At 43.6% G+C, this 25,579-nt stretch overlaps 1 protein-coding gene across 1 annotated transcript in view; it reads left to right on the forward strand.

Annotated features, from left to right (window-relative positions):
- The window catches only part of LOC115314350, an 89,215-nt gene extending 64,326 nt beyond the window's left edge, over positions 1-24,889 (forward strand). The window contains exons 8-13 of the mRNA XM_029973397.3: positions 1,074-1,123; positions 2,990-3,067; positions 5,594-5,693; positions 16,001-16,071; positions 21,050-21,127; positions 24,785-24,889. Coding sequence (XP_029829257.2) covers positions 1,074-1,123; positions 2,990-3,067; positions 5,594-5,693; positions 16,001-16,071; positions 21,050-21,127; positions 24,785-24,889 — 482 coding nt within the window. The remainder of the gene's footprint in view (positions 1-1,073; positions 1,124-2,989; positions 3,068-5,593; positions 5,694-16,000; positions 16,072-21,049; positions 21,128-24,784) is intronic.
- The last annotated feature ends 690 nt before the right edge of the window (positions 24,890-25,579 follow it).

Below are 25,579 nucleotides of genomic sequence, written 5' to 3' on the forward strand. Positions count from 1 at the left end.
AAATGGTGACCAGGAAGCGTTACTAAACCAGCGAACGAAAAAAGTTAATTAGATTTAATTGAAGTTTGGGGATTTAGCACCTTCACTGTACCACAAAAGATCCAGACCTATCCACCAAACTCCAGGTTTTTCAATAACTAAAACTGAGGATTTACATTATTTCCCCTTTACGCGCACGGTTATCAAAATGATTGGCGAGAACTATAAATAACTGAAAGCCAGCTATACAGCAGTCGAATCTAGCATTTGAGGCATTCAGTGAAGGAAACGAATGACAATGTTCCGCATCAGTTTCAGATAACTTTTTTTTTTTAATGTCAATTCGAGCAAGCGTACTCTGGGTGGTGGAAATAGGTTCACCTCAAAGCGACTAAATGGAAGTTTCTCTTTTTAGTTGCTCTCTTAATCCTTGTCTCTTTACTTTGACCTCTGCTTTTTAGGCGTACTATTGTAATTTGTTTTTCCAATCAACCAACAAATTGTACTAGTCGAAAAGTGTAATCCGGGACCCGTAATGTTCCGCATCTATATAGCAAAAAGGCTAAAGGTGTCATAAGAATAGTTAAAAAAATCAAAAATAATTACACATCTCTTTTGTAATTAAGGCTCTTATAGGAATTACGTGGAGACATAGTCCTAATTATAAATGCAAGTAGAACAATTCACAGCTCATTTGTTGTTGTATTATATAGATCATACATTTTACAATCTGCATGGGAAAATATGTGGAAAATTTTCAGTAAAACCATATTTTACTAAAGTGCCATCTGGGTGAAAAGCGAACCATATTTCAAAATTGGTTTAGCCTGAATTTTAAAGCAAAGTGAGTTCTAAACGAAGTGAAACAAAAACGAGGTCCACGTTTAGGTGCCATAAGGTTTGCTAGCAATGTATGAGAAGGATTATGGCAAGTGTAATAACAATTGCTCAACTACCAAAGGTGTCTTGTACTTCAAGATTGTGTTGATAAATTAAAGTGAAAACGGATTTTGTGTTTGGAAGGGCCCCTTCATTAAACAATGTATAATAACGTTGTGGAGGCACTCAGAAAAAAAATATTAATCTTCTTCCAGATCCAACCGAAGATGCATGTGGAAGGAAGGTACTCACAGTCAATTCAGGAGTGAGTTCGTTGAACATTGCATTTTATTTCGAGCTGAAGATGCTCGTTCGTAAAATTTATATCGCACACCGTGGAAGGCGAAAATGACCTCGTCAGCATTCTTACTGTGCCAGCACTCCTGACAAGATAAATTAATAATAAAATACGGTGACGCTTTTCGCTATAAAACATGAGCGAACAGGACAAGGTTCCTTAAAGATTGGTGGGAAATCACGCGTTTAAATTGGGTGTCAGTATCAGAGGGTGTCAGTATCAGAGGATGACACGACAATCTTATTGGATTTCTAGATTTCTAGATTCGGTCGCTTGTCTGATGAGTAGCACCGTATTGGTATGATTGACTATTAATGTTTTTTTTGTAATATAACTGACGACTGCTTAAAATATTGCTCCAATTTTGGCAGCTTTATAGTTGATCCGACTTTAAAATAAGAAATAAATTTACTGCGATTATGTTCGAAAAGCGTAAAATACAAAGACGCCAAGTTCCCGGCGTCTTATCCATATCAAGAGGGAGCACACACTGCATTAAATACGTAGCTAAATCGGAAGCAACATAGGCTGAACTCCAAGGAGCAAATTATGCGGCAAATAACTGACGAACATCGCCGACGGCACGTTCGCTTTGCACGCGACGTAGCAGCCACTGTGCTGATACCACGTGCATAGCAAAAGCTGCCGGGCAAAATTCGTCGATATATTGCAGCATATTCGCTCCATGGAGTCCATCCAGCCTTTACAAAATCATGTCCCGTGAGTTTTGGCATGGACAAATCCCAAATGTGAGATACACCTGAAGAATGCGTCAGGAGCTCCTTCTACGCCTCTTCACCGCTAATTCCTCAGCTATGCGCAAATAGTCCCCTATGGCAGCGCATATCACGCTGACGTCTAAGGAGCATCGGTGAATGCTGTCCAACCGCAACGATAAGAGATCCCGAAGAGACATCCTTGTTTTATACCCTATTCACACGAGCATAAAGGTCCCTTAAAGGGGTATTCACACGAGGGAGAAATCCCGGGGATTTCTCCCCGGCACGCGCATTCCACGACGAAAACGTCAGGCTTTGCGATGTGCAAAAGCCTCGCGTTTTCATCTCGTGATGCGCGCGTGCCGGGGAGAAATCCCCGGGATTTCTCCCTCGTGTGAATACCCCTTTAGCTAAGGGACCTTTATGGCGAAAGGCGAATCGGTTCGCGATCCTCCGCGCGTGGCATATGCTCGCGATCTACTAGCACGGGCTGATTCGCTGGCTGCAAAGGGACCTATGTTAAAGGTACCTTTATGCTGGTCGTGTGAATAAGGTATTAGAGCGCAGCTCTTAGGGGCCCGTTTCCAGCCTGAGCGGCGTCGCCGTCGGCGTCGGTGTAACCGAGGGGGGGGGGGGGGGGTCACGTGACCCCCCCCCCCGAGGTCACGTGATCCCCCGAGGTCACGTGACCCCCCTCCCCCGAGATCATGCGACCCCCCCGGGGTCACGTGACTACCCGCAGGTGACGTCACCCCCCTCAGTACCCTTCCCTACTCCTCCTCAAGAGCTGCGCTCCAATTCGGCGTTAAAGGGATCTGTAAACGGCTTTCATTTTTAACCAAACAAGCACAGCAATCCACCTCGTGCTGCGCTAGTGTCCGCGGTGGTGTCTATTTGGCCCCAGTCTTAAACTAAAATTCAGTACTAAAAAAAAAACGATTAAAACAACATTTCACAATAACAAATCTCAAATCGATTCCTTAACATTTTGGTGTCCAATGACAAAGACGACCGTTCTTAAGCATATTGATGTATGCATTTCTGGTGCGTTGGATTAATAGTAAGGAATTCCTTTATTCGTGGGTACCAAACCATTTTTTTATGTTCTGTGCAGGTCAATATTGATACAAGTTGTACACTTACGTGTAAAAATGGCACAACAAAAATTGTAGAAAATGGAACACAGTGCGTGGTAAGAAAATTGGTTTTAAGTTTCTTGTATTAGCTAATGTATACTTGAAAAAGAAATAATAAGTGATTCCCACACCACGTTATAAATTTCCGTGTTGTCCTTTACATGTGTTTAGCTCATGAAATATTCTTGTGTTGAAGCAGTGTTTTCAGTATTTTTTTATCTTCTTAAAAATTAGTGGGGGGGATCGGTGGCCAAGTGCGTTTGAGCATCGATGCTTGGTGGAAGCACGTGGAGGTAAAGCACACATTTCAGAACCTAGGGACCCTGTGTTCAACCCCGCGCCCTGCCCGTTCTGATCTGAATGAGCATTGTACCGGCGCGCAGCCGTGTATCGCTACTGCACGATGCACGTTAAAAAACTCAGGCTAGCAGTCGTACTGCACTGGCTAAAGTTCTCAATTGCAGCGTAAACTAGCGTCGCCATACATCAAACGCGGACCGACCTAACAGTGTCTAAACACGAACTTCTAATAATGTTTGGGTAAAAATTATTTGCTAGAACTAAAGGACATTTATTTTAACACTAGAGAGTATTTGTGTAATTTAATTATTTAGGCGAGTATTTAGACATATCTGTTTCAGTTCCCCAGTATCATTTCTTCGCGAAGCAAACCAAGAGCTTGAAAATGGAGCCATCATGATCTGAACGAGGATTTGCGTAGGTCACAGGACGTGAACTGTCCGACTCCACTTAGCGGGAAACTTGGTGCCTCGAAATGCGAGAAAGTTCAAGTGTAATTGTTTTTCTTTATTTTGAAAAGATGTAAGAAGTAACGTAACTACGTAAATCCACTCTCGAAATAAGTAATGCAATTATTTGTTAATGTTCTGAAAAATGTAACCAGTCCTCTACGACGTTACAAAAATGTAACGCGTTACCGACACGTTTCTGCCAACACTGCGTGCACTGCACATCTAAATTTAGCAGGGAAGTAGATGTCAGGCGACGACCATGGTGTCACTTCTCACCACAACTTTAATACTCCTCTAAATTTAGTACGATCTTTCATGTTACGCGACGTCATGGCTTCACGCGACATTACGATTTGGAACCGTAGTAGGCAGTTTGCGGCTACATTTGGTTGAAAAATTGACATCACGTGACCTGGCGCCACATGGTATGGTCACGTGACGAGGAGCCATAAAATCTCCTGACCAGACCGTTTGACTCCGTGACGTAACGTGACGTAAGGTCACGTAACACCTCGGCGTTACGTCACCTGCCCAAGCCGTGAGAAGTATGCTTATGGGACCCGACGTCACGGCGTCGTTGTGGTGTCAGGTGATACCAATGTTACTAGATTCCTTCAGTTGTGGAACTCCCACTGAAGGGGGTACCCCCCTCAATTACTTCAGTCCGCCTCCTGTCGTTTGATGTGCCACCTGGATTTTCTTTTCATAACTGTGTGTCTCAAAGAGTAGGGTGGAACGCCATCTAGACGCTGCGCTTCGAAATGTACGTATTGCATAGAATACACTGTAGTTACCACAGCAGCCGCGTGGCGCGTCAAGCGACGGGAGGCGAGTCGTGGTGAGTGAGGGGGGTTAGGGGGGGGGGGGGGGGGGGGGGGTTACTGCTCGTGCAAGCAGCGTCTATGAGCAGTTACGTAAATCAGTTAATCGGATAACATTGATTGATACAAAGACGTCACGTGACGTCAGGTTATATGTCGTCAATTTCCCTGCAATCTTTAGTAGGTAAATTATTAAACAATATGTTTTTCACTTCCCAAGACCAATTTAATTTCTTCTAAAAACATTCATACGATGCTCTGAGCTTCATAGCCACCTCATGGATTTCATATTGTAGATATAAATTATATGCATTACAGAATCTTGAAGGTAAAGGTAGCTCATATTTTTTTTATGCGCCGACATTCTGAAACACTGCAAAAATATTTCCAACGTTATTTATAAAATTAATTGTGAATACTTAAATTAAATAGTATGACCGATATTTCCAGCTCTTCAAGAAGCGTTTGTACTCCGCCTTTACTCAAAAATAATGTGTCAGCTCGCTCAATACCTGTATTTATTTATTTTGTCCTCGTGTACTGACGACAAACACTACTAACTGGTTTTTATTTGTCATTACGTTACCCGATGTTATAGGCGCTTCCGCAATCAAAGATATCATTGTGATCGAGCAGAGGCCGTAATTTTAACGCAAATAATAAATTATAGACGTCATACGTGACAAAAATATTTATCTTAGATAAAACTGACAACCTAGGATAAATAAGGCAGCTATGGACATTAATGATAATCTATCTTACTTGTCTTCACTGTGCGTAAAATGGAGGCAACTTGGCATAGAACTAACACACGTAAGACATTTCTTGAACTTTTAAATAACCTCTAAGATCATCGCTTTTTGTAAAATTGTTTTTAGCAGTTTCTCTTTTCTGCAAAACTAGTTTATCATATGCCCAAATAATTAAAAACAAATTGTTACCGGTACTTACACGGCCGATGACAGTTGTTGACACTCCATATTTTTTGGAACTCTGATTATCTTTGCAGTTTCAATCCAGAGGAAAACGTCTGTGGCCCCGTTTTTGGCGTTCGACTGTATTGGTCAAGGAAATTGGTGTTTGTTTTAATGGACAGTGTGTTCAACGAGGTGAGTATGAGGGCCTATTCTCGTGGATATGAGCGAATATTGTTTCAAGTGATACTAATTGCTATCAAGGCACCAACTTGGTTTTACTTGACATTTGCACCATGACAATCCGATAAATTATTTTTCTTTCCATCATATTTCTAAAAATGGCAACTAGGTAACCAGAAGCTCCTTAGGTGCCAAAAAAAAGCTAAATAATACCCTACCAGAATAGTATAAGCTAAACTTCATAGCCACCGCACCTGTGTAATTTCAAAAATAACAATTCCGTGCTTAAAAACAAGGACTCACTGAAAATAATTTAGTTTCTAGAGAAAATGCTAGACGTCTAGAAATGTGCACGTTCCTCAATCACAGGAAACCAACAAAGATGTCAATCCGCTTTGAACTTAAAACTAGCCTCTACTTTTTTCTATATATCAATTCATAAAAAGAATTAAGAAAACAAAGCATCACGCACCGAATTAATATTATGTCGGCGCTTCGTATAATTCTGTACAGCCATCAATCCTCTAACAACGCGAAGTCCGGTTATCGGTATTAAAAAATAAAGTAAAATAAGAAATATAAAATATTCTAAATATGTGCATGTTGATGCCCACGTTACTACTTAGCCTACATAGTTTTCTTGACTTATCCCGCACTTTCTCTTGATATATTATAACTCATTCACAAAGCTTTTTTTTCTTGCTTTTTTTTTAAGCAGCTTCAAAGTTTTGATTGTATTAAAAAAGAACAAGTAAAAAATCGCACTGTTTAAATATTTCAAAGAACGTTCCTGAAGGCCCTGAAGTGGAGCCAACAATTTGCTCTCTTCTTTATTAAAAAAAAATAAAGTTTGTACGATTATATACTGGTTTATACAGGTTCATACCGGTCACCCCTATCATATACCGGTTTTCGCTTCATGGATACGGGTCACCCAATATCGGACGGCGTCCGCCAACACGGGTGTCTGGTCGTCATTAGAGGGATACAGATAACACCGGTACGACGCTACTGTCGAAACATGGTATAAGCAAGCGGACGGTATCCTCATACCGGTACCGGTATCTTAATAATGGTGACCAGTATTGTGTTCTAGTGGTCTGTACCTGCGGGTTAATGGGCTGTACCAGAAGGCCAATGGCCTGTACGGCCAGGCCCGTATGTCTTACGGGTATACCAAAACAGCATTTCGAAATTTCACTTGGAATTCTCTCTGCAGATATCTCACATTCAGTGTCCATTTTCATTAGCCTTTAAGAATGTCGAATTAGCTTTCGCACACGGTGTCCAAGCAAAGCGTTGGCCGCCACTCTAAAACTCCCGGGAGTCTTTTTTTTTTTTTTTTTTCAAATCCTCCCAGTCAACCTTTATTACATTTATGCAATGCATCGTTTTGTTCTTAAAATATGCTACCAACACACGGGTGAGCGTTATTTGTGAAAGAGCAGATAAAAGTTCCAGATGTGTACACTGCACGATAAATTGTGTCACCACTTATGCAATGAAAAGGTTAACCGGAAATGCCCCCACGCTTTGTAGAAGAGTCAAAGGGACCCTGGACTTAGAAAGTAAAGAACAAGAAGAAACATATTATAAATGCTTACGTAGGGCGAGTACAATCCCAAATGAAAAAAAAAAAAAAAAAAAAAAAAAAAAACGAACGACGGAGCGACAGCTTCTTGCGCTCCTCGCTCCAGTCAACAGTGTTCACCGAGAGTTCTCGTGGAGCTCCTGTGCTCTAAGAAAATATAGAGCAAAAAGGTATCAACGGCGCGTCTTATCCCCTTCTACTGACGCGTCCCCAAGCGGACAAAAGAAGAAGGGAGGAACGAGACTTTTTTCTCCTTCTCCAGGCAGACAGGGGAAAGCTTTTGCCATCCCGACTAAACTTCTTTCGGTTCGGTTTTTTAAGCACGTTGCGCACATTGCTTAAAAAATGTTGAGTTGATCGAGCTTCAGTGGCAGCGAAGGCCGCCTGTAATTGCGTCTTCTAGTCCAAACGTGCAGAACATTTCGGTTGTATCGACGTTTTTTACCACTAATTTATCAAACGAGCAAACGAAGCCGCTAAAAACAGCGAAGTTCCGGAGCATTGCCAGCAGCGCTACGTACACTGGGTAAGATGGCCGTCTCTGGATTGCGGGACCTACACGGAACTAAACTCTCTAGGCCACTGTAGCGGAACCACGCGGAACTGTGTCGACGATTTCGGCGTTGTGGAAATCGCAGGAACTGCGTCCAAGACAGGCAGGTTTTGCTGCCAGCTGCCTTCCGTGCTGAGTTCGGTAGTGTTTTCCGATGCCAAGTGCCAACCGGCATTCAACGTGGCTCTGTATTTCTGCGCGTCAGCAACATAGCAGCAGCATCGTGATGGCAGTGTTGTGCGTTGTGAGCGAAAGACTGGAATCATCATAGATGTGACCGTGTGCTCGCATATCAGTGGTGTAACAACAAGATGAGATGACGTAAACTGGTCGGGCATTGATGCGGCTGGTTGGGCCGTGATCGGAGGGGGCAGGCTGTCGCTGGTTGACATTCCGCTTTACATTAAAGAGTTTAAGACCACTTGAGGGATTATGTCCAATCAATCGACGTGCGGATAGCCATGTTGGAGAGCTGGTCTGAACCGTAAGCTCCTATCGTACAGTGGCCAATGTGACTCTCAGTTGTTTCCTCCCCGAGAGCGGTTGTGCTATGGGGAAAGGACTGAACAGCACGAAATTATAACGGAAAGTACGTATATTTACAGTGTGAAATTTTAGCATTAAAAAAGAATAATAGGTAAAATCGAAAAAAGCTATCCTTTATTTTGCTGCTTAAAGGGCTACTCCACCGATTTTTTCATTGTCTCCGATTTGCTTGAAATTTTGCTAAACTAACCAACAAACATCGCGAAAATAGTATCCCAAATATTAGGTCAAAATATTGTTTTTTCGCGAAGTTATTGAATTTACAGTTTTGGTCCTCACCGTGTTTTTCAAGCTCGAAGTCTCTACTGGCAACAATGAAAAAGTGACGTCAGTGGAAGGCAGGGGTTCACTCTTTGGGCTGTAGATTTTGTTTTAAACTGATTCGAAGCAGTTTCATGGTGTCAAATGAATGCTTGGGAAGCTCGCTGCAGTACCCGCGCTCCAGCACGGAACGAATGATTGGCATATTCTATTTTTTGGCTGCTTGCTCGACTGGCAAGCCTGCCTGCCACTGACGTCACGGCCCCGAAAAGCGCGCGTATATTTGAATGTTGGTTTTTGCATCATTTTCATTTGCCGATTTCGCAATAACTAATATGAATTTCGCGATTCTAAATAGCATACCGGAGAGAGTAAAGGCCGGGGAGTCAGAAAATATAGTTAGTTGAGGTAGCTCAAAAAATCGGTGGAGTACCCCTTTAAAGGGCAACTCCACTCAAAAAGTCGACCCTATCGAAATTACTGATATCACTTTAGGAGGTCAAAATACGGTCATACCCAAAATATCACGTCAAACCGACGCCGCATTACTGATTAAAACCAATATTAAAAATGGTTTCCTGGCTCGGTTAGCGGCACGAAAGCGGGTGAGCAACCCTGGAACCGGGTGAGCTAGTGAAGCAACACTGGGCAATGACGTAGGTTTAGTCCTACGCTCTCGTACGGACACCGCGAACGCTTCATTTTCCGTGGCATTCTGCGTTCTGCTGACGGCAAGAGGTTCTTACCACGTTGTCCTGTGTTCTCCTATTTTTATTAGCGTCCGGGCAGTTCGTTTAACTACAGCATTGCTTCCGCGACAGCGCGGGAGATAGCGAAGCGGTGCTGCTCGCTCACACGCGTGTCGTGGAGCCGGAGAGACTCGCCGGACTCGCGTTGGGCAATGTCGAGCACGACTTGTAGTGCTGTGGGTTGCACCAACAATCCGGTGCGCAACCCGGCGGTTCCACAAGTTCCCAAAAGACCGGAAGAGGCACAAGGTGTGGGTGGGTGCCGTTTGCCGGATAGACTTCGGAAGACCGTTGACTCCGAGCTCCAACGTGAAGCTCTGCTCCCAGCACTTTACGACAGACGCCTACACACAGGATCTGCGGCTGCTGACTTTTGCGGGTTTCTCCACGATACACGCGTCTTTGAAGAACGATGCGGCACCGTCGCTGTTCGCGTACCGTCCACCGTCTGTTCCAGCACGATCGGCCGGACGCAGCAGGTCGCGGCTGATCTAACTAGCGTGCACATAAAGGCACCTTAGTTTTAACAACTTAGACCGCTTATCTGTCCATCCATCTCCCATTATTTATTTTGCTCTCGGTACGCGAGCAAGAAACAAATACAGTTACGCTGCGCCGGCACTGACCGCGTCATATTTATAGGAGTCGGATTCGCTTTTCGGCCGGCATATTTATAAATACGCACTAAACCAACTACATTTGCTGCATATTAACAAAGTGAAGCGGTAAAAAAGAAAATGTGCAAATTACCTTCTGTTTTGAAACTTCACGTGCGACTGAGCCGACACTGTGGGTGCATCGGCTCAGGAGCTCGGCACTAGAACTAGGTCATGCCGACGACACGCCATAATATTAGTGTTGCCAAGCTGCGTCAGCCGGTAGTTTCGATTTCGCCGTGCCGCCGGAACGATACTTGGATTCGCGATATCTACAAAGCTATACACACTACCGAAAAACAAATTATATATCGTGATTCAGGCTCGCCGACTTCGACTAAACAGATCATGACCCAAAAATTGTAAAAGTGGAGTGGAGTTGCCCTTTAAATATACTACGGTTCCTGGAGGAACTGCCCTTCAAGTGGCGCGCTGGGATGAGCGCTAGAAGTTTTCAAGCTCGCCACAGCGTAGATGTGTACACTTAACATCTGCCGCCAGTCGCGGCTTTGACTGCATTCAAGTTGATCGAAAAGCGATTTTTCTGCCCGTGAAGCATCACTTCCAGCTGAGTGAATATCCGCTCTACAGAAATTAATTCAAGACGGCCATTGTAGCCGTGCGCGAACGGCACAAATAGAAAAAAAACAATCACTACAGTAGGAGTACTGGCTACGACGTGCTGTGCGGATAAACAGAGTCATGGCTTGGAGCCGCATTGAAGCGGCATGATCGAGCGTTTTCTTTTTGTTAAGAGATTCATCTCGTGAGCTATTCAAAATACTCTCAGAGGTATGACACTTCTGGAAAAAAATCAACATGCTCGGAATATTTTTTATTGCTTAGGCAGTCACCGAGAAATTTCGTGTGTTCAAAACGACCATTATGAAAGACGGAAACGCCGAGCTCGGGAGTAGTGATCGGGTTAGTGTGCTGTTGTATTGATGTTTGTATGTGCCATGTATGTGTATCCGCTGAACGTGCGTTCAGCTGATGCTTGTAGTGTGCGTAATGAGTCTACATGTGTGTATAATTGAGGTTCCCAAAGATCCTGAAGCGCAATGGTAACGTGAGGAGATAAAATATTTTTTTTTTTGTGGAACATAAATCGGGCGGTACATGGCGCCGCCTACCTGGCCTAGCTTCTTGTAATTAGTCTGCTTGACCCTGCCATCTGGTGGCAAGTGATTTAGCCTTCTTTCACGCTACGCGATAAACAGTGGCTTCGAGTTTGTTCTTTTGAGAGCGGCTTTTGGTTTCGAGGATTGGTTTCCCATTCCTCCCTGATGTGCGGTTGACGAAGGAATTATGACTTGAGGAACAGCAAAGGTAAGAAGTAAAGTGCGCGAAGTAACTGGGTATCGGTTGCCTCCGTTTAACATCGCAGTGCTGACGACGAGAAGACTGAGTAACTGCATTTGAAACGCAAGTTTCTACCTGCGGGAATCTGGCTTTGTAAATAAACACAGTTCGCTGAACGCTCGTGTTACGCTTTAATTTGCTGCTCCTCTCGTCCCGTACAAGAGACGTAGCGTCCTCGTTAACCCTTATTGAGCTCGATTTGCTTGATTCGGGGCCGCCATAATGACATCGCAAACAACATGGTTTGCAAATATTGAAACTCGTAGGAGTGAGAACGTACCCACGCACACAACAATTAAGAGGTTTACCAATATACGAAAAACACTTCCTATAACGAACTAAATGGTATACGTTTGAAGAAACAATGACGAACGAATGCAAGAATGCTACTGAATTATCTCACTTAGAAAGGTCATTGAGTTTTGTGCAGTATAAAACACACTTGAATTTAACGTTCCGTCTACGCAAAAAATAATCGACGCAAAACATGAGCGCCACCGCGCTAGACGTCGGAAGGCTGAACGACGATCCAAGACAACTAAATACATACAAAATCTCCACGAATTGCGCAGAGTGCTAAAACAAATTTGTCGTTATTCTAAAAAGCTCGGTCGACGTTACTAGAGGACGCTCTGCGAAAATATAGATCCAAAAAAGCCATTATGTGAAATATGAAAGATATGACGAGGACTTAAATCTTTCTAGCAACTCCCGGTCCATTTCGCTGGTTGGCGTTTTCAAGAAATTGTTCAGAGAAAGATGTGGCAAACAAGTATCCTATTTTGTTGCCAACATACACAACCCTTTGAAGCCATTCCACAGCTCGCACCACAGTCGAGTCGGTATTTTGTGAGAAAGCTATGGATGACCTTTCCACAATGAGCGCACTGGATGCTGCACTTCCTCCTGTTACAACTCACATCTCACCGAGACCTGACGGCATGTACGTAGTAGTTATTTGATACATATAGGGAAGAACGCGCGAAAGCTTTTTTTTTTGGTATATATGCAACCTTTTGTTGATCAATAAAAATGCTCCAGACTCGTGTAAAATGGAAAGGAGTTTGCCTCTTCTCAAACCTGGCAAATCACCACTTCAATTAACGTCGTGCCGTCCGGTCAAGCTCACGAGCTGCGTAGGAAAAATAATGGAAAAAATAATCCGCCGCCGTCTAGATCGGTATCTTTAACAGAAAGGGTTATATCCAGAAATCATGTAAGGCTTTCGACGAGGGACCATCGATCTCGTAACTTACGTACAACAAGAACAAGCACATCGTTAAATTACAATAGCTTCTTATCAAAGGATCAGTTGATAGCGTCACTCATAAAAAAATATTTGAAGCTCTCCGGGAAATTGGCATTGGGGGACACTTATACTGGTGGATAGTAAGCTACCTCACAGGAAGATAAATTTGTGTGTCTAAAAAGAAGGAAACACGCTTTCTTACCCGTTGACCTGTGGTGTAACTCAGGGGGGCGTCCCGAGTCCTATACAATTTGTTATCGCTCTCACCCGTCTCACCAAAATACTGCCCCCAACCATCCAGGCATCGTTCTACGCCGATGATATCTGTATATGGGCCTCTGAATCTACACGAGTTCAAGCAAAGGCAAGGGTTCAGTCTGCACTAAACAAAATAAAAAATTATCTTGCAGTCGTGGCCTCAAAGTTTTCAGTTACAAATAAGCAGCTATGGCGTTTACCATCCTAAACATTTCCAAATACCCACTTAAGATAGGCGAACAAGCAACACCATACGTTAAATGCCACACATTTCTTAGAATCATTATCGACAAGGGCCTAACCTGTATCCATAATAACCCTGAGACGAAGGAAAAATAAAAAAAAAACGGACAGTACAACTGTCCGTTTTTTTTTATTTTTCCTTCGTCTCAGGGTTATTATGGATACCATTCACAAGCTCGCCTGTGTTTTTTACCTTTCTTGCCTAACCTGTCACGTCATATTTTGTACTTGCGCAAAACGCTCGCCAGTGTCAATGTTCTTGACGCTTCATCGGTAGAGCCACGTGGGGCGCGACAGTAAGATCCCTAATACAAATATGTATGGCCTTATTTGTCTGCTTATTTCGATATAGCGTCCCAAACCAACATCTAAGGCCTCAGAGCAATTCAAGCACGAAACCTCCGTGGCTGTTTGGGCCTGCTACTCGTGTCTCGACTCTGGGCACAGTTGCTGAGGCACGCGCCACACCTGTAGACGTACTAATAATGCAAGAAACATTGCGAGTTCATCTAGGACATGGTACTAATTATAGTAAATACTTACTTGCTAAACTTGCAAAAAAATGACCTTTCTCAGAGTATTCAAAGGCATTGTCAGAAATGGGGCAATACATCCCTGATGATATAGGCTCATTTGGACTTACAATGATACCTCCATGAAGACTCCCTGTCCCCGTTGTGAAACTTGACATTAAAGGCATCAAAAAGGAATGAAATACCCAATTACTAGTGCTTAAGCAACTCACTTTATCCACCATTGCCTGTATTTACGCGTCGAAAATTCACATATATACGGACGAATCTTGTGTAAAAAATGTAAGTCGTTAACAAATTTCTGTAATTCGAAATAAGAGCGCAGCTCTCGAAGAGGAAGAGGAAACGGTACAGAAGGGAGGGTTTCCACTTTTTTTAGAGCTGAAATTAAAATTCACGGCTAGACACGCCTGCTGGTGTTAATTCCCACGTTCGAAGAAGGATCTCGTTCCGTTTGATTTGCCGCACTCTAAATGAGTAAAAAGAAGTACAGCTTATTCTTGCCTATAGGACACCCTCGAGAAGTCGTGTTTGGCCGGCAGGAAAAACGGGTGGCCGCTGCGGGTTTCCCAATATCAGTCTTATTGAGCGTTGCGGAGGTCTTGTTAAAGGGATACTGAACCGAAATTTGGATTTCGCAAAGTAAGGCTGCAGAAGTGTTGAACGGGACGCTACGAACTCCAAAACATCACTCGTACATCGGTATCTCAAACGGATCGCCGTACTTTTGGAAACGAAGGGCGCGATCAAGCGAGCTCTTTGACGTAACAGTCCTCCGGGAGAATTTGAGAGAGAGGGGAGGCGCCCTTGCTTCTCTCCTCCTCGCTTCGGTTCACCAGCTTGACGGGACGTAGAGATGAGGAGAGAGAATGGGAATCGTGACGTGCCTTGTCTCGTCGGCCTCGAGGGCCGGATTCAATCGCGCACTTCTTTTTCAAAAAATACAGCGATCCGCTAGATAAATCGCCGTATGAGGGATATTTTTTGGTTTTGCAGCTTCCCACCTATCCGCCCAGCCTTGTTTAGTGAGCTCGAAATTTCGGTTCAGTATCCCTTTAATAAGGAAACTAAAGGGAAAAAGCTCACCCCAGAGAGAAAAGCCGAGCAGAAGACCGCTTGTCATTCAGTACCTGCACGATATTTCACACAACTGGAAAAAAGTTTCGCTGCGGTACGATCTGTCCTTATTGTCTTCTGTCCCCTGTAAGTTTGGACAACTTTGACCTGGAGTTGCGAATGGGAAAGGTAATGGCCCCACTTGCTCGGTAAAGCGCTAAAATCTATATATTGACAACAAGGTGGGAGTTGTTTACAATATTCCGCTTACGTGTAAAAAGCCCTACTTTGACCAGACGGGAAGATGTGTCAACTACAGTTATTGGCAAAGACAGAGGCCGAATGACTCAGAAAATTTTATAACCTTATGCGATTAACATAGGGGGTACGAAATGCGTCAGCCAGACGTCGCGGCAATAACACGGCAAAGAGGTTGCGTTTTTTGATACATGTCGATTGACCAAACCGTGATGTGTTCGGTGTTGATGTTTTTGTTTTGATTAAAGTTCAGCTGAAAATCAGCGCTTGTCCTGTGCGCACTTCTAGTTTCCCCCTGTTGTTTTGCGCGCTGGTCTACCTTTTGTCAGTACGAACAAAATACCCCACATTGGCACCCTAATTCGGAAGCATCTGTTTCTAATGCTACATTACATACAACGGCCAAACATCTGGTCAAAAAACTACAAATAAAACACAGCAAGCGCGAATATAACATCAGAGCTCTCTGATATTTTGCTTATGGATGGTTAAGTTGAGCACCACAATTTATTACGATGTTGGTGCAGAATAGGCGAGTACACCACAGCTCTGAAAAATATTAATCACAATCTTTGAGCAGCTGAAAGAAAAATCACTAATCCCTTGACGAAAATAATTCCCTGGTGAAGTGGAAAGAGGGGGACGGAAGACTGTCCACTGTTCCCCTTTTCCAGGGATTATTTTTGTCATTCTTGTCCAGCTTGCTTGCATTTTTGCATTAATTGCATTGCCACCAATTCCATGTTTGTACATATGTGGGGATTGACTTCTGATGGATCGCAAGCAAACAAGACCTCCAACGCAGTGGCTGTTTGAGATGGTTTACACGTCCCTGCTTGAGCCGCTGTTGCCGAGGCGTGACTAGAACGTTTGGTTTATAGTTCTATGGAACTTATTTGATGCTCATGTTGGAACAAGTTCATGCTGTACTATCATTACCGAATTATGACTCCATTTACATAGCAAACTATGAAACATTTATGCTTTCTTTTTGTACTTTTCAGAACCCTACAAGCCTCCCGAACAGATGCACACGAAAGGATGCAAGGCAACAGATATTTTGATTCATCCGAATGTAATACATCCCTATCTATTTATTTTCTTACCTTGTTAATCATGATTTATATCTACTATAATATTTCTATACTATGCGTCGAAAAACCGAGGGAGAGGAGGAGATGAAAGCGCGTGGAGACGTCAGAACTCCGATCTCTGCCGTTCTAACATCAGAACTTGTCGAACGCGGAACGCCGGCGTTCGGCATTTGGCTTTCGCATTCGAGCCAGTTCGACGAATGCCGTAAAGTCAAATGGAGCCTTGAGTTGAGAAAACATCTTTATTTAATGCCATAGATAGCTGCTCTTGCTTTAAAGCATCCGCACCGGCATAAAAAATGATTATATATATATATATATATATTCGCACAGCCGCGCTAGAGGGCGGCCGACGGACATTTCACTATGGAGCGCTGCAAAATGTCGCCAAACGCTCCAAACCGCGACCGTGCAATGGGATTATTGAAGGGAGTTTGCAGTCACCGATGGCCATCGGGGGAAAAGCTCCGCTAATCCGCCGTCCGCGTAGAACAGGGGTCTCAGACACGCGGCCCGCGACTTGCTGGGACGCGGCCCACGAGCAACCGCCTACGAGTCCCGGTGCCCATGCGCTAGAAATGGCATGCGCCATAGTGATCTCATCTCGCCGATTAATTTTCGCTAAAATTAGCTCTGCCCTTTTAACGTATTCACATAGCTTATACTTATCTGTGTTCATTCGCCCTTTGTTTCGCTTTATTTTTTGCTTCCCAGCCTTTTGCGATGTACACATCGCGACACTGTTAGCGCGAACACGACATCGGCGCATTTTCGCATTTTCCTTCTAAATGGTATTAGCGAGCACGAAATTTCTTCACTTACATCATAGAACTAAGTGAGCTCCTTCCGAAGCAGTGATAACTTGGATGACATCCCTTGGTTTCAAAGAGAAAAGTGGAAAAACTGGCGATCGCTTGTTCGCGCTAACAGCGTCGCACTCTGTACAACAATTCCTCTACTGCTGCAATCACGAAGATCTCGGCTGCACTAAATCTCGATCACCAGGAGTAGCTGCCAAAGATAAAGCTACGAGCTCAGGATTAGAGCCTTCAAAGTATTTTTTTCAGTGTTGTAATAAAAATCGTCAGGAAAGCAAGAACCGCCAAATTAACTGATTAATTTTGTTAGAGACATGTGGAGCTTGGTTAATTCCTCAGTGAATCGTGCAACAAAAAAGACAGTGACCTTTCTCTGTTGTACGATTAAAAATGGCAGCATGTTGGCGAGGCGCTGTCATTTCAATTCTTGTTATCACATGACGTCAGGTTCAAAAGTAGTCTTATAACCAAATCAAAAATAAACATCTCATTGGCAGAACTGTGAGTTACAAAAAGCATAGAGGTCTCTTCTCTTTACAATCGTCTGTCAATTCCCCCCCCCCCCCCCCGCCCCCTTAAGGTGATGCGTTGGCCCGACCTTTCCGGTATGGGCTTCCTGGCCCCCAGACTCAAATGTTTTTGAAACCACTGGCGTAGAAGCTGCAGAGCTGGTTCCACAGAAGCGCCCAATGTACGCGGCGGCTTGTCTTGTGGGATCACCCAGTCCTCAAAGGTGTTAAATTGGTCTGCTACCGGGATGTCAGCCAAGGCCTCGAAGCGAGCCGCAGCATGCTCGGGGCACTCCCAGATAAGGTGCTGCATCGTCGCAAGGGTGTTGCATGCTGAACAGTAGCCCTGCTGCGGGTCATCTTGAAATATGCGGTTGCGCAGGGACGGCAGCATAAGGGTGTTCGTGTCGATACGGCGGACGAGAGTCTGGGCTTTGCGGCTCACTCCCGCGGGCATAGGCGGTATCCTTCTGTCGTGCCTGTTGAGAAGGGAGGCCGCAGTCCTCAGGTTGCGGGTTTGTCTTCCGTGTAGTTGTCGAACGCGTCAGAACGCTATACACCGGCGTCCGGACCTTGGCTCCCTTTCGAACACGTTCAACGAATGCAGTAAAAATGAAGGTAGCTAGCTTTAAAGCTACCTACTAATCACCCGAAGCAGAGCTTGGCATCCTGACGTCTCCGCCCGCTCTCGTCTTCTCCTCTCCTTTCAAACGTTTCATATGAAAGCCAACACAGTAGATTTAGAAAAAAAAATAAAAAATAAACGAACCGCAGTCGTCACGGTGAAGGTGCTTATTTATTCTGGTAGCATATATCTACTCCACGCTCGTTTTCACATAAAAAAAAAAAAAAACTATATAATTTTTTTTTGCGTTGTTCCTATGACACGCGGAGTAGTTTTACAGTATTTAATTGCCGGAGAAAGGAGCGATGATTTTGGCGTTTGAAGCGTCTACGTCTTGATGATATAACATATATGTAATCTACAATGCACTTATATATATCTTAATGTTTTACATAAAGGGGGAAGATAGTAATGCTCCGAGAGAGGTCGGACTTTTTTTACGGCGGTTCTTAAAGGGGCCCTGCAATGACTTTTTGACTGGTTTTTAATTTGCACTGAACCTGAGCGTACTGAACGTAGTAACTTAATCCAACTTGTCTTTTCTCAAATTTCACTCTATATTAAAAGTTATAGGCAAATTAGAATTACAAAAACAAGCAAGAAATAACCTCCTTCATGACGTCGTAGGTCCTGCCTTGAGTGGCCTTGAACTAGAGGAGGAGGAGTGAGCTCATCGAGCTCACACGGCTGACGCACTCCGTGTCGACGGCTCGAGAGGGCGCCACTAAAGCACGTGTTGGATAGGCTGTATGAAGCGGGCGGCCAGGGCAGCTCGTATTGCATTTGCAGCGCGACTAAACACTAATTCGGCCTAACATTTCATTGGCCACAAACGACAGCAAACACGGGGTAAAGATCAGTTCAGAACGGGAGCCACTTCGCGCTGACGCACCGCCAAATGGCCGAATCGCCAACAGGGCCCGCGCCGAAGGCCTTCGGAACGCTCGGAACCGGTCGGACTCTTGAGCCGGTATACGACCACAGCGCCGCCGCGTACATCCGGGACCTTTCTACGCTCCTCGTTTGTCGTAGCCTCATCCCACTAGCCTTTTCTATTATGCGCCGTTTTTTTTCCGCCGCTTGGTGGCGGGTATGTCGACGGGTCACTTCTCGTTTCCGTACTTTCTAAACTGCATTTGTTTCTTTTCTGATCTAAAATAGTGAACAAAAACTACTTTCATACATAATTGAAACGGTTTGCGACACTTATATTTTGTATCTCGACTAAAAAAAAGCTCTTAGAGGCTCTGACCAGTGACAAGCCCAGGACCAAAGACGTCACATTTCGCGCGTTTTCGGTATCGCGGGTCGCCCTCGTCGGTGGAGGAGGTTTCCGCGTCGTCCGGTTAAAATATGACGCACTGATATTTAGTTACTCCCTCCGTGCCCGCTGGCTTGCCCTAACCCCAAGAGACGTGGAAACCGCAAAAAAGGTAGACGCTTAAATATGATTGCAGGGCCCCTTTAAAGGGAAAACGGGCATAACTATGTTTTGGAGGATTTTCGTGGACTTCTCTTCCAAATAAAATAAACATATATACAAGTTCCCCACCTTTAGTTGTGTTTGTTTTTTTCAGTTATTCTGGTCGCGTCGTCTGCAATTCATTACATTCTGGAAAATATACGGGTAGGAATATCAAAGAAAACAAGAGGTTCCTTGTGGGAAAATTGTATTGCAATACAAATTGCTGTGCTTTTCTTTGTGTTTTATTTCCAAGGCGCATCCGTTTTGACCTCGAGCGGCCGCGGCGGCTTCCGTGACAAAGCACCTGATATGTCGCGTCGCAGTCAATTTAGGTGCCGCTTTTCGTTGTTACGGGTTTTTACGTGCCGTGTTTCGCGGTTACGGGTTTTAGGTTCCGCTTTTCGTGGTTACAGACGCCGCCGGCCCCGCTTCATGGGACAGTTAATGCTTTTGCATTTAAAAAAAGCCGAATTTGGATGCGCTCTGGTTTTCTATCGGAGCGCTTCGTTGCGCCACCGGCCCTGCTCCTAGAACTGGCCAAGACGCACATCGTGCAAGGGAGGCGAGGCTGTGGTTTGCACCTCGGCCACCGGGGAGCAGGATCACTGGCTCAACGACGCGCTTCGAGAAGAAACCGAAACTTAGAAACGGCGTCCAAGTTACATCTTGTAAACCCTGAGTTGGGGAACGATAAAAAAACGGACGAACACAACAAAATCTCATCGTTCCCCATCTCAGAGTTTACAAGATGTCGATTGATTACCAGCTCGCCTGCACTCTCTCACTGCTTACAGTCCAAGTTAAGCGTTTTTTTTTTTCGGAACGCTGTAAAATGCTGTCGCTGCTTAATGTCTTTCTAAAACGAGTGAATTTAACTGTTTCCGAAGGTGCTTAGCGACGTAGGAAATTAGACGAATACTAAAACGCGCGTTATATCTATAGAGATGTTTCTAGACAATATGGAATCCGAGTCGTTACCTCTATAGCACATAATATATAACAGAAGTAGGTCAATATATTTGGCCTTTTCGAGCACGATCTGTTTCTCATCCTCTGTGTGCGACAAATGCCAGTTCTTGTTTAAAGCCTCAGATTTCATCGACTTCTAAGACAACGTGTCCTTATGAAGTGTTAAAATTAAACTGCTACCCCCAAATGCACTTCAACGTGCAATAGAACTATTTGTGACAAACATTATAGGAACATTAGTGCAGAGAGTGCATATCTATAAAACAAACCTACTGCACCAAGCTATACTGATGAACCGGACGTGATTGATTGTTACATATTTTCAAAATTTCGATTCGAAATCATCGTTCAGAATTATATTTTGTTCTCGTAGAGGGATGTAGTTTGGTAACATAGTTACTTTTGTTTATTCTTAGGCAATTAGCAAGAATTGCCTAAAGAAAGTCAACAACTGTTGCGCAAAGTAAAAAAATTCTGGATCGGCACTGCTATTCTAAAGATCAAAGTGTATTTAGTGTAATATTCAAATAATTATTGTTTATTGGTGCATAAATATAAATGTCGTAATTCCAGCTGACAGTCGCGTCAAATTGCCGAGCAGAGTGCAGTGGTGGAACTTTCGAGAATCGAACCGACTCTATATATTGCCTCGTGAGTATATTTGACTTTGTGGCCTAAGGGACGATTATGGGAAGGGTTAGCATCTATGATAAAAAAAAAAAAAAAAACGGCCAAAACGTCGCCCGAGTGCGCTCCCCAAAAAATTCTCCACCCGGAAAAATATCAGACTTCTCTCTTTTTATATCGCACTCTTTCTCTGCTTTGTTGGGGTGAATGATTTGATGACATTCCAGTTGGTGTTAGTACGGCGAGCAAGTGCTCTAAAATGCGTCTTTGGCGTATCGGAACGCAACCAGGAGCGCGCCAATCAAAGGGCACCACAGAAAACACGCAGGGAACGAAGCGATGACGAGGCTCCCAAGAGCGTGACGTCATTGGGTGAGGTCGAGAAAAATCAAAATAACGTGGTCGTGTTTAGGGGGTAAACAAACGCACGGTGTGCGCAAGGATCAGACGAAATTGCACGACGTATAGTGTGATCCAACTCCTTGACCTAAGAAAAATGCACTCGTTTGTTACAATCTAGGTGGTTAGTGAGAGTGTGTTTTGATACAGTAAGAGATGTTTATTGTGTAAGTGCCGCTTCCGGCGCATCGCTCGTATACAGAGCCATAAACTACAGCAATGTTCGTCAAACTCAAAGGAAATCCTTAAGACGATTGATGTATGCCGACTTCTTTTTATGGTATGATATATTCTTTACATCTGAATGTAGAAAACGAGTAAAACCTGTACTAGCGTATAAACACAGAAAATCGTGGCTAGATAGGAGATAACGCAGCAGTTTTGCCTGCCAGATGTTTTATGTTTTTCGACACTTTCGAACAGCTATGAATAGGTGACTGCGGAAATTATCGGCTATTCGATTGCTCATTCAGTAGAAACGTGAAATACCCACCGAATGGGCCATGCGATCACTAAGGGTTTCGACGTCAAACCTATGCACCTTCGCGAAGCAAAGTGCGCGATACGTGTAAACTGACGGCATGCGAAATTAATGAATTGTCCTCGGTTCAGTCGCGATTTCGGCTTTGAGCGAAAGGCCTCCTCTGCCAACCTCTGCTCGGGCTGTTTCATTGAGCTCAACGCCATTAGGCACTTCTTCGGGTGCCGCCAGGGTAGTGCTCACGTGATGTAAAACGCAGTTGATGTTTTGCGTATAGGTTTGGTGAGCACTGTACAGAGGTCACAACTCTCTTGACAACCCTCTCTGGTTTTGAGATGGAGCACGTGAAATCGTTTGAAGTGAATTAATAAGCGTAGCTTATTGTGGTGTGGAGTTGCTTGAATCGCGTGTGTGTGAAAAAAAAAACAGTGGATAATCTCCTTTCTTTTATTAAAAAAACGTGATTCAAAAGTGTCACTCTGTTGTGTCCGCTATTCTTCTACTAATCTGCTGTTTTTAGCTCTTTTATTTTCTCCAAACAAGGTACTTAGTAAAAATATTGTACTAAATTTATGATTAGTTTTGTTTTAAATATCACACTAATCATTGAATGATTTCCTTCTGTGCATTCGCCAAACAATCACGGACGACGGAAAAGATAAAAGGTTTACTTTGAATCAATTACTTCATTAAAAAAAAAAAAGATGAAAGACGTTTACAATTCCCTATAACGCCGAATTAGAACGCTGCTCTTGAGGAGGATGGGGGAGGGAACGGAAAGGAGGGTATCCTCTCCTCCTCCTCTCCTTCTCCTCAATCATCCTCCTCCTCAACCCTCCTCTCCTCCTCCTTCCCCTCTTCCGAACCCCTCCCTTCCTCCCCCTCCCTCCTTCGTGACGTCACGCATGATCCTTGTCACATCACTGATGACCGTAGTGACCCTCGTCGATGCCTTCACGAGTGGCATTCGTGACGGCACTTGTGACCCTAGTGACCCTCGTGACGTCACTTGTGACCCACGTGACGTAACACGTGACGTCACGTGTGACGTCATTATGGGAAACGTCCCATAATGCCAAGCGCGGTTACGCCGACGGCAACGGCGTCGCCGCTCAAGCCGGAAACGGGCGCCTAGGAGCTGCGCTCTAAACCTTAGTGGCCGATTAATGCATTTAGATATTAATTGGTAAGTTGATTTATTTCACGGTCCTTATCTAGATGTCTCGGCAATAGACGCCTCAGGACCAGGGTATTCGGTGGGCGTTTAGGTGCGTGTTAGCTTTATACTTTGTTAATTCTGTAAGCGGTCTTTTCGGTACACAGTCGTTTTGGTACCAGGCACCAGTAATAATTTGTTTGAAGATGGCTTCTTGTAGCCGTTTATGTGTACCTAGTGTTTCATATAAAACGAATTCACTTTCCCAGGAATAACAGTCCGCGACTAGTCCTATTTTCGCTTTCAGATATTGAATCCGGTTTTGTCACCAGGGTTGAGAAAAAATATAAAGATGATTTAACTCGCGATTTAAGTCGTAATTCAAATCTAAGCGCTTTTACTAATGATAATTTATAACAAACATCCTCAAAAATCATTTTAAAATTTGTGTTCTATTTAGTGTTTTTTTATCATTTGATGTTCTCTATGCGCGTTCATTTTGTGTTTAAATCAAGAAATAAAAAAAAAATGTTTCGCCAGGTTGAATATAAGCACAAAAGGTTGAGGTGTGGTCATCTGTGACCGAAAGCAACAAGCAAAGACTATAAAATGACCGAAAGCAACAAGCAAATACTATAGAAGTAATGACCTATCGCAAAAAAGTCGGAACGAAAAAGGACAATAAAAAAAAAAAGCTTTTTCATTGACCTAAAAAAATCAAGCTGTTTTTTTTTTCTGCTGTGGCTCGGCTTACTCAATGAAAAAGTTATGAATTAAACTGTACTTTAAAATTATCGTAATTCTTCGTTCTGTTTTGTTTTCAGTGATGGGACGTATTGACCAATCAATCTATCATGTTTAAAAATACATCTAGCCAATAAAAAGCACTATTTTATAGCTACAGTAGCTCAAATAAAAGTAATCTGATTTAAATCAATTAAGCCCGATTGAAAAAAAATTAATTCATTTTTTTAGTAATTTTGTATTTTGTACTTTGTTGTCACTGAGCGTGTCTCTAAGGTGTAAAATTATTGCGTCTATAATTTTTTTTCTTTTGCACTAGCTTTTCTAGCCGGTACAATGTGTCCTCATTTCGGTTATAAGCTGTTGGACTTTTTTTTGTCCCTTTTAATGATGCTAAATTTTACTTTTGTTCTCGTTTTACTCATAACTTGTAGGCGGTTCTTTAGCGCCGCTTCCTCGGGTGGACACGACACACGCTCTAGGTTAACTGTTCATTAACCGAACAATTTTCGAGGGGCACCGTCATCCAGGGGCTCCGGCAAGGTCACCGGCTTGCGGCGGCAATCCAAGCCCCGCGCTCAAGAAGCCAGGCAGCTGTTCTCGTTCGTCCCGCGCAGCCGAGAGCCGTAACCGTCGTCTCGTCTTTCCTTCCCTCTTGTAGCTTGTCATCCTCGGGCAGCGCCGCTGTGGCCACGAGATTGTCCACTTCGGCAACGCCCCTTTAGTGTTATCGCCACATGGCGTCAGCAGCGCACGATGCGGTGGGAAGGAACACGATAGGTTCCCACAAACTAAATTTTTATTCTCTTATTACTTTGTGTAACATATCGGCATTATTTAATGCTCCCTTTCATGAATAACGACAAACTAAGATTAGCCCTTTGATTTCTTTCACTTCCAGTGGGAGTATATTCGAAGAACGCATCATGATTTCTTCAGTATTGGATCTTGCCTTTCTGGGATCTGCGAGGAACAAGAAAATTACGCTGTTGTGGTCCAGCGTTAAAACTATCCCAAAGCCATTTCTTCAACTCAGCGGAGATAGTGGGCATGGCGCTGGGATACATGGGAAGGAATGTTGATTACTTTCGTGAGAAACAAATAAAGTGTTCTTCTAAATATCACATGTTTGGAAAGTTTATTTATCGGCTTTATATATAAAAAAGAAGCGCATATTTAATATACACTAATAAATCAGTCAATCTATCAATCAATGGCCCTATTTCAGTAAATGAAGATTTTTTTAGCTTTACAGATTTGTTTAAAATAAGTCGTGGAAGTTACACTTAAGCGGTTTGTGCAGGTGACTTATATGGGCAGGGGGACAATATGTGGGTGCGAAATCTTTACGATAAGTCGGGTAATTAATTAAAATTCGTTAATAAACTTCTTAATTAGTAAAAATAGACATATGGTTCCAATCAAAAACTTGCTGAGCGTAATTGAAAACCATTTAATTAACTCTGTTAGAACGACTTGAAGCTCGTGGGAAACTCGGGGGCCCGCCCAAGTTACCACACGCGAGTCAGGCGCAAAAAGCTAGCAGTGGCGGAACGCGATGATAATCTTATCATCCGCGTCTTATGCGTTCAATTTCTTGTTCATCTTGCGCAGTGTTGCAGGCCTTACCGAAAAGAAAAAGAATTGACGACATACGTTATTCCTTATTTACAAAATAAAGGAACGCGTTACCGGC

The sequence above is a fragment of the Ixodes scapularis genome, unplaced genomic scaffold (assembly GCF_016920785.2).
Source record: "Ixodes scapularis isolate PalLabHiFi unplaced genomic scaffold, ASM1692078v2 PGA_scaffold1__304_contigs__length_218370807, whole genome shotgun sequence".
Taxonomy (NCBI): Eukaryota; Metazoa; Arthropoda; class Arachnida; order Ixodida; family Ixodidae; genus Ixodes; species Ixodes scapularis.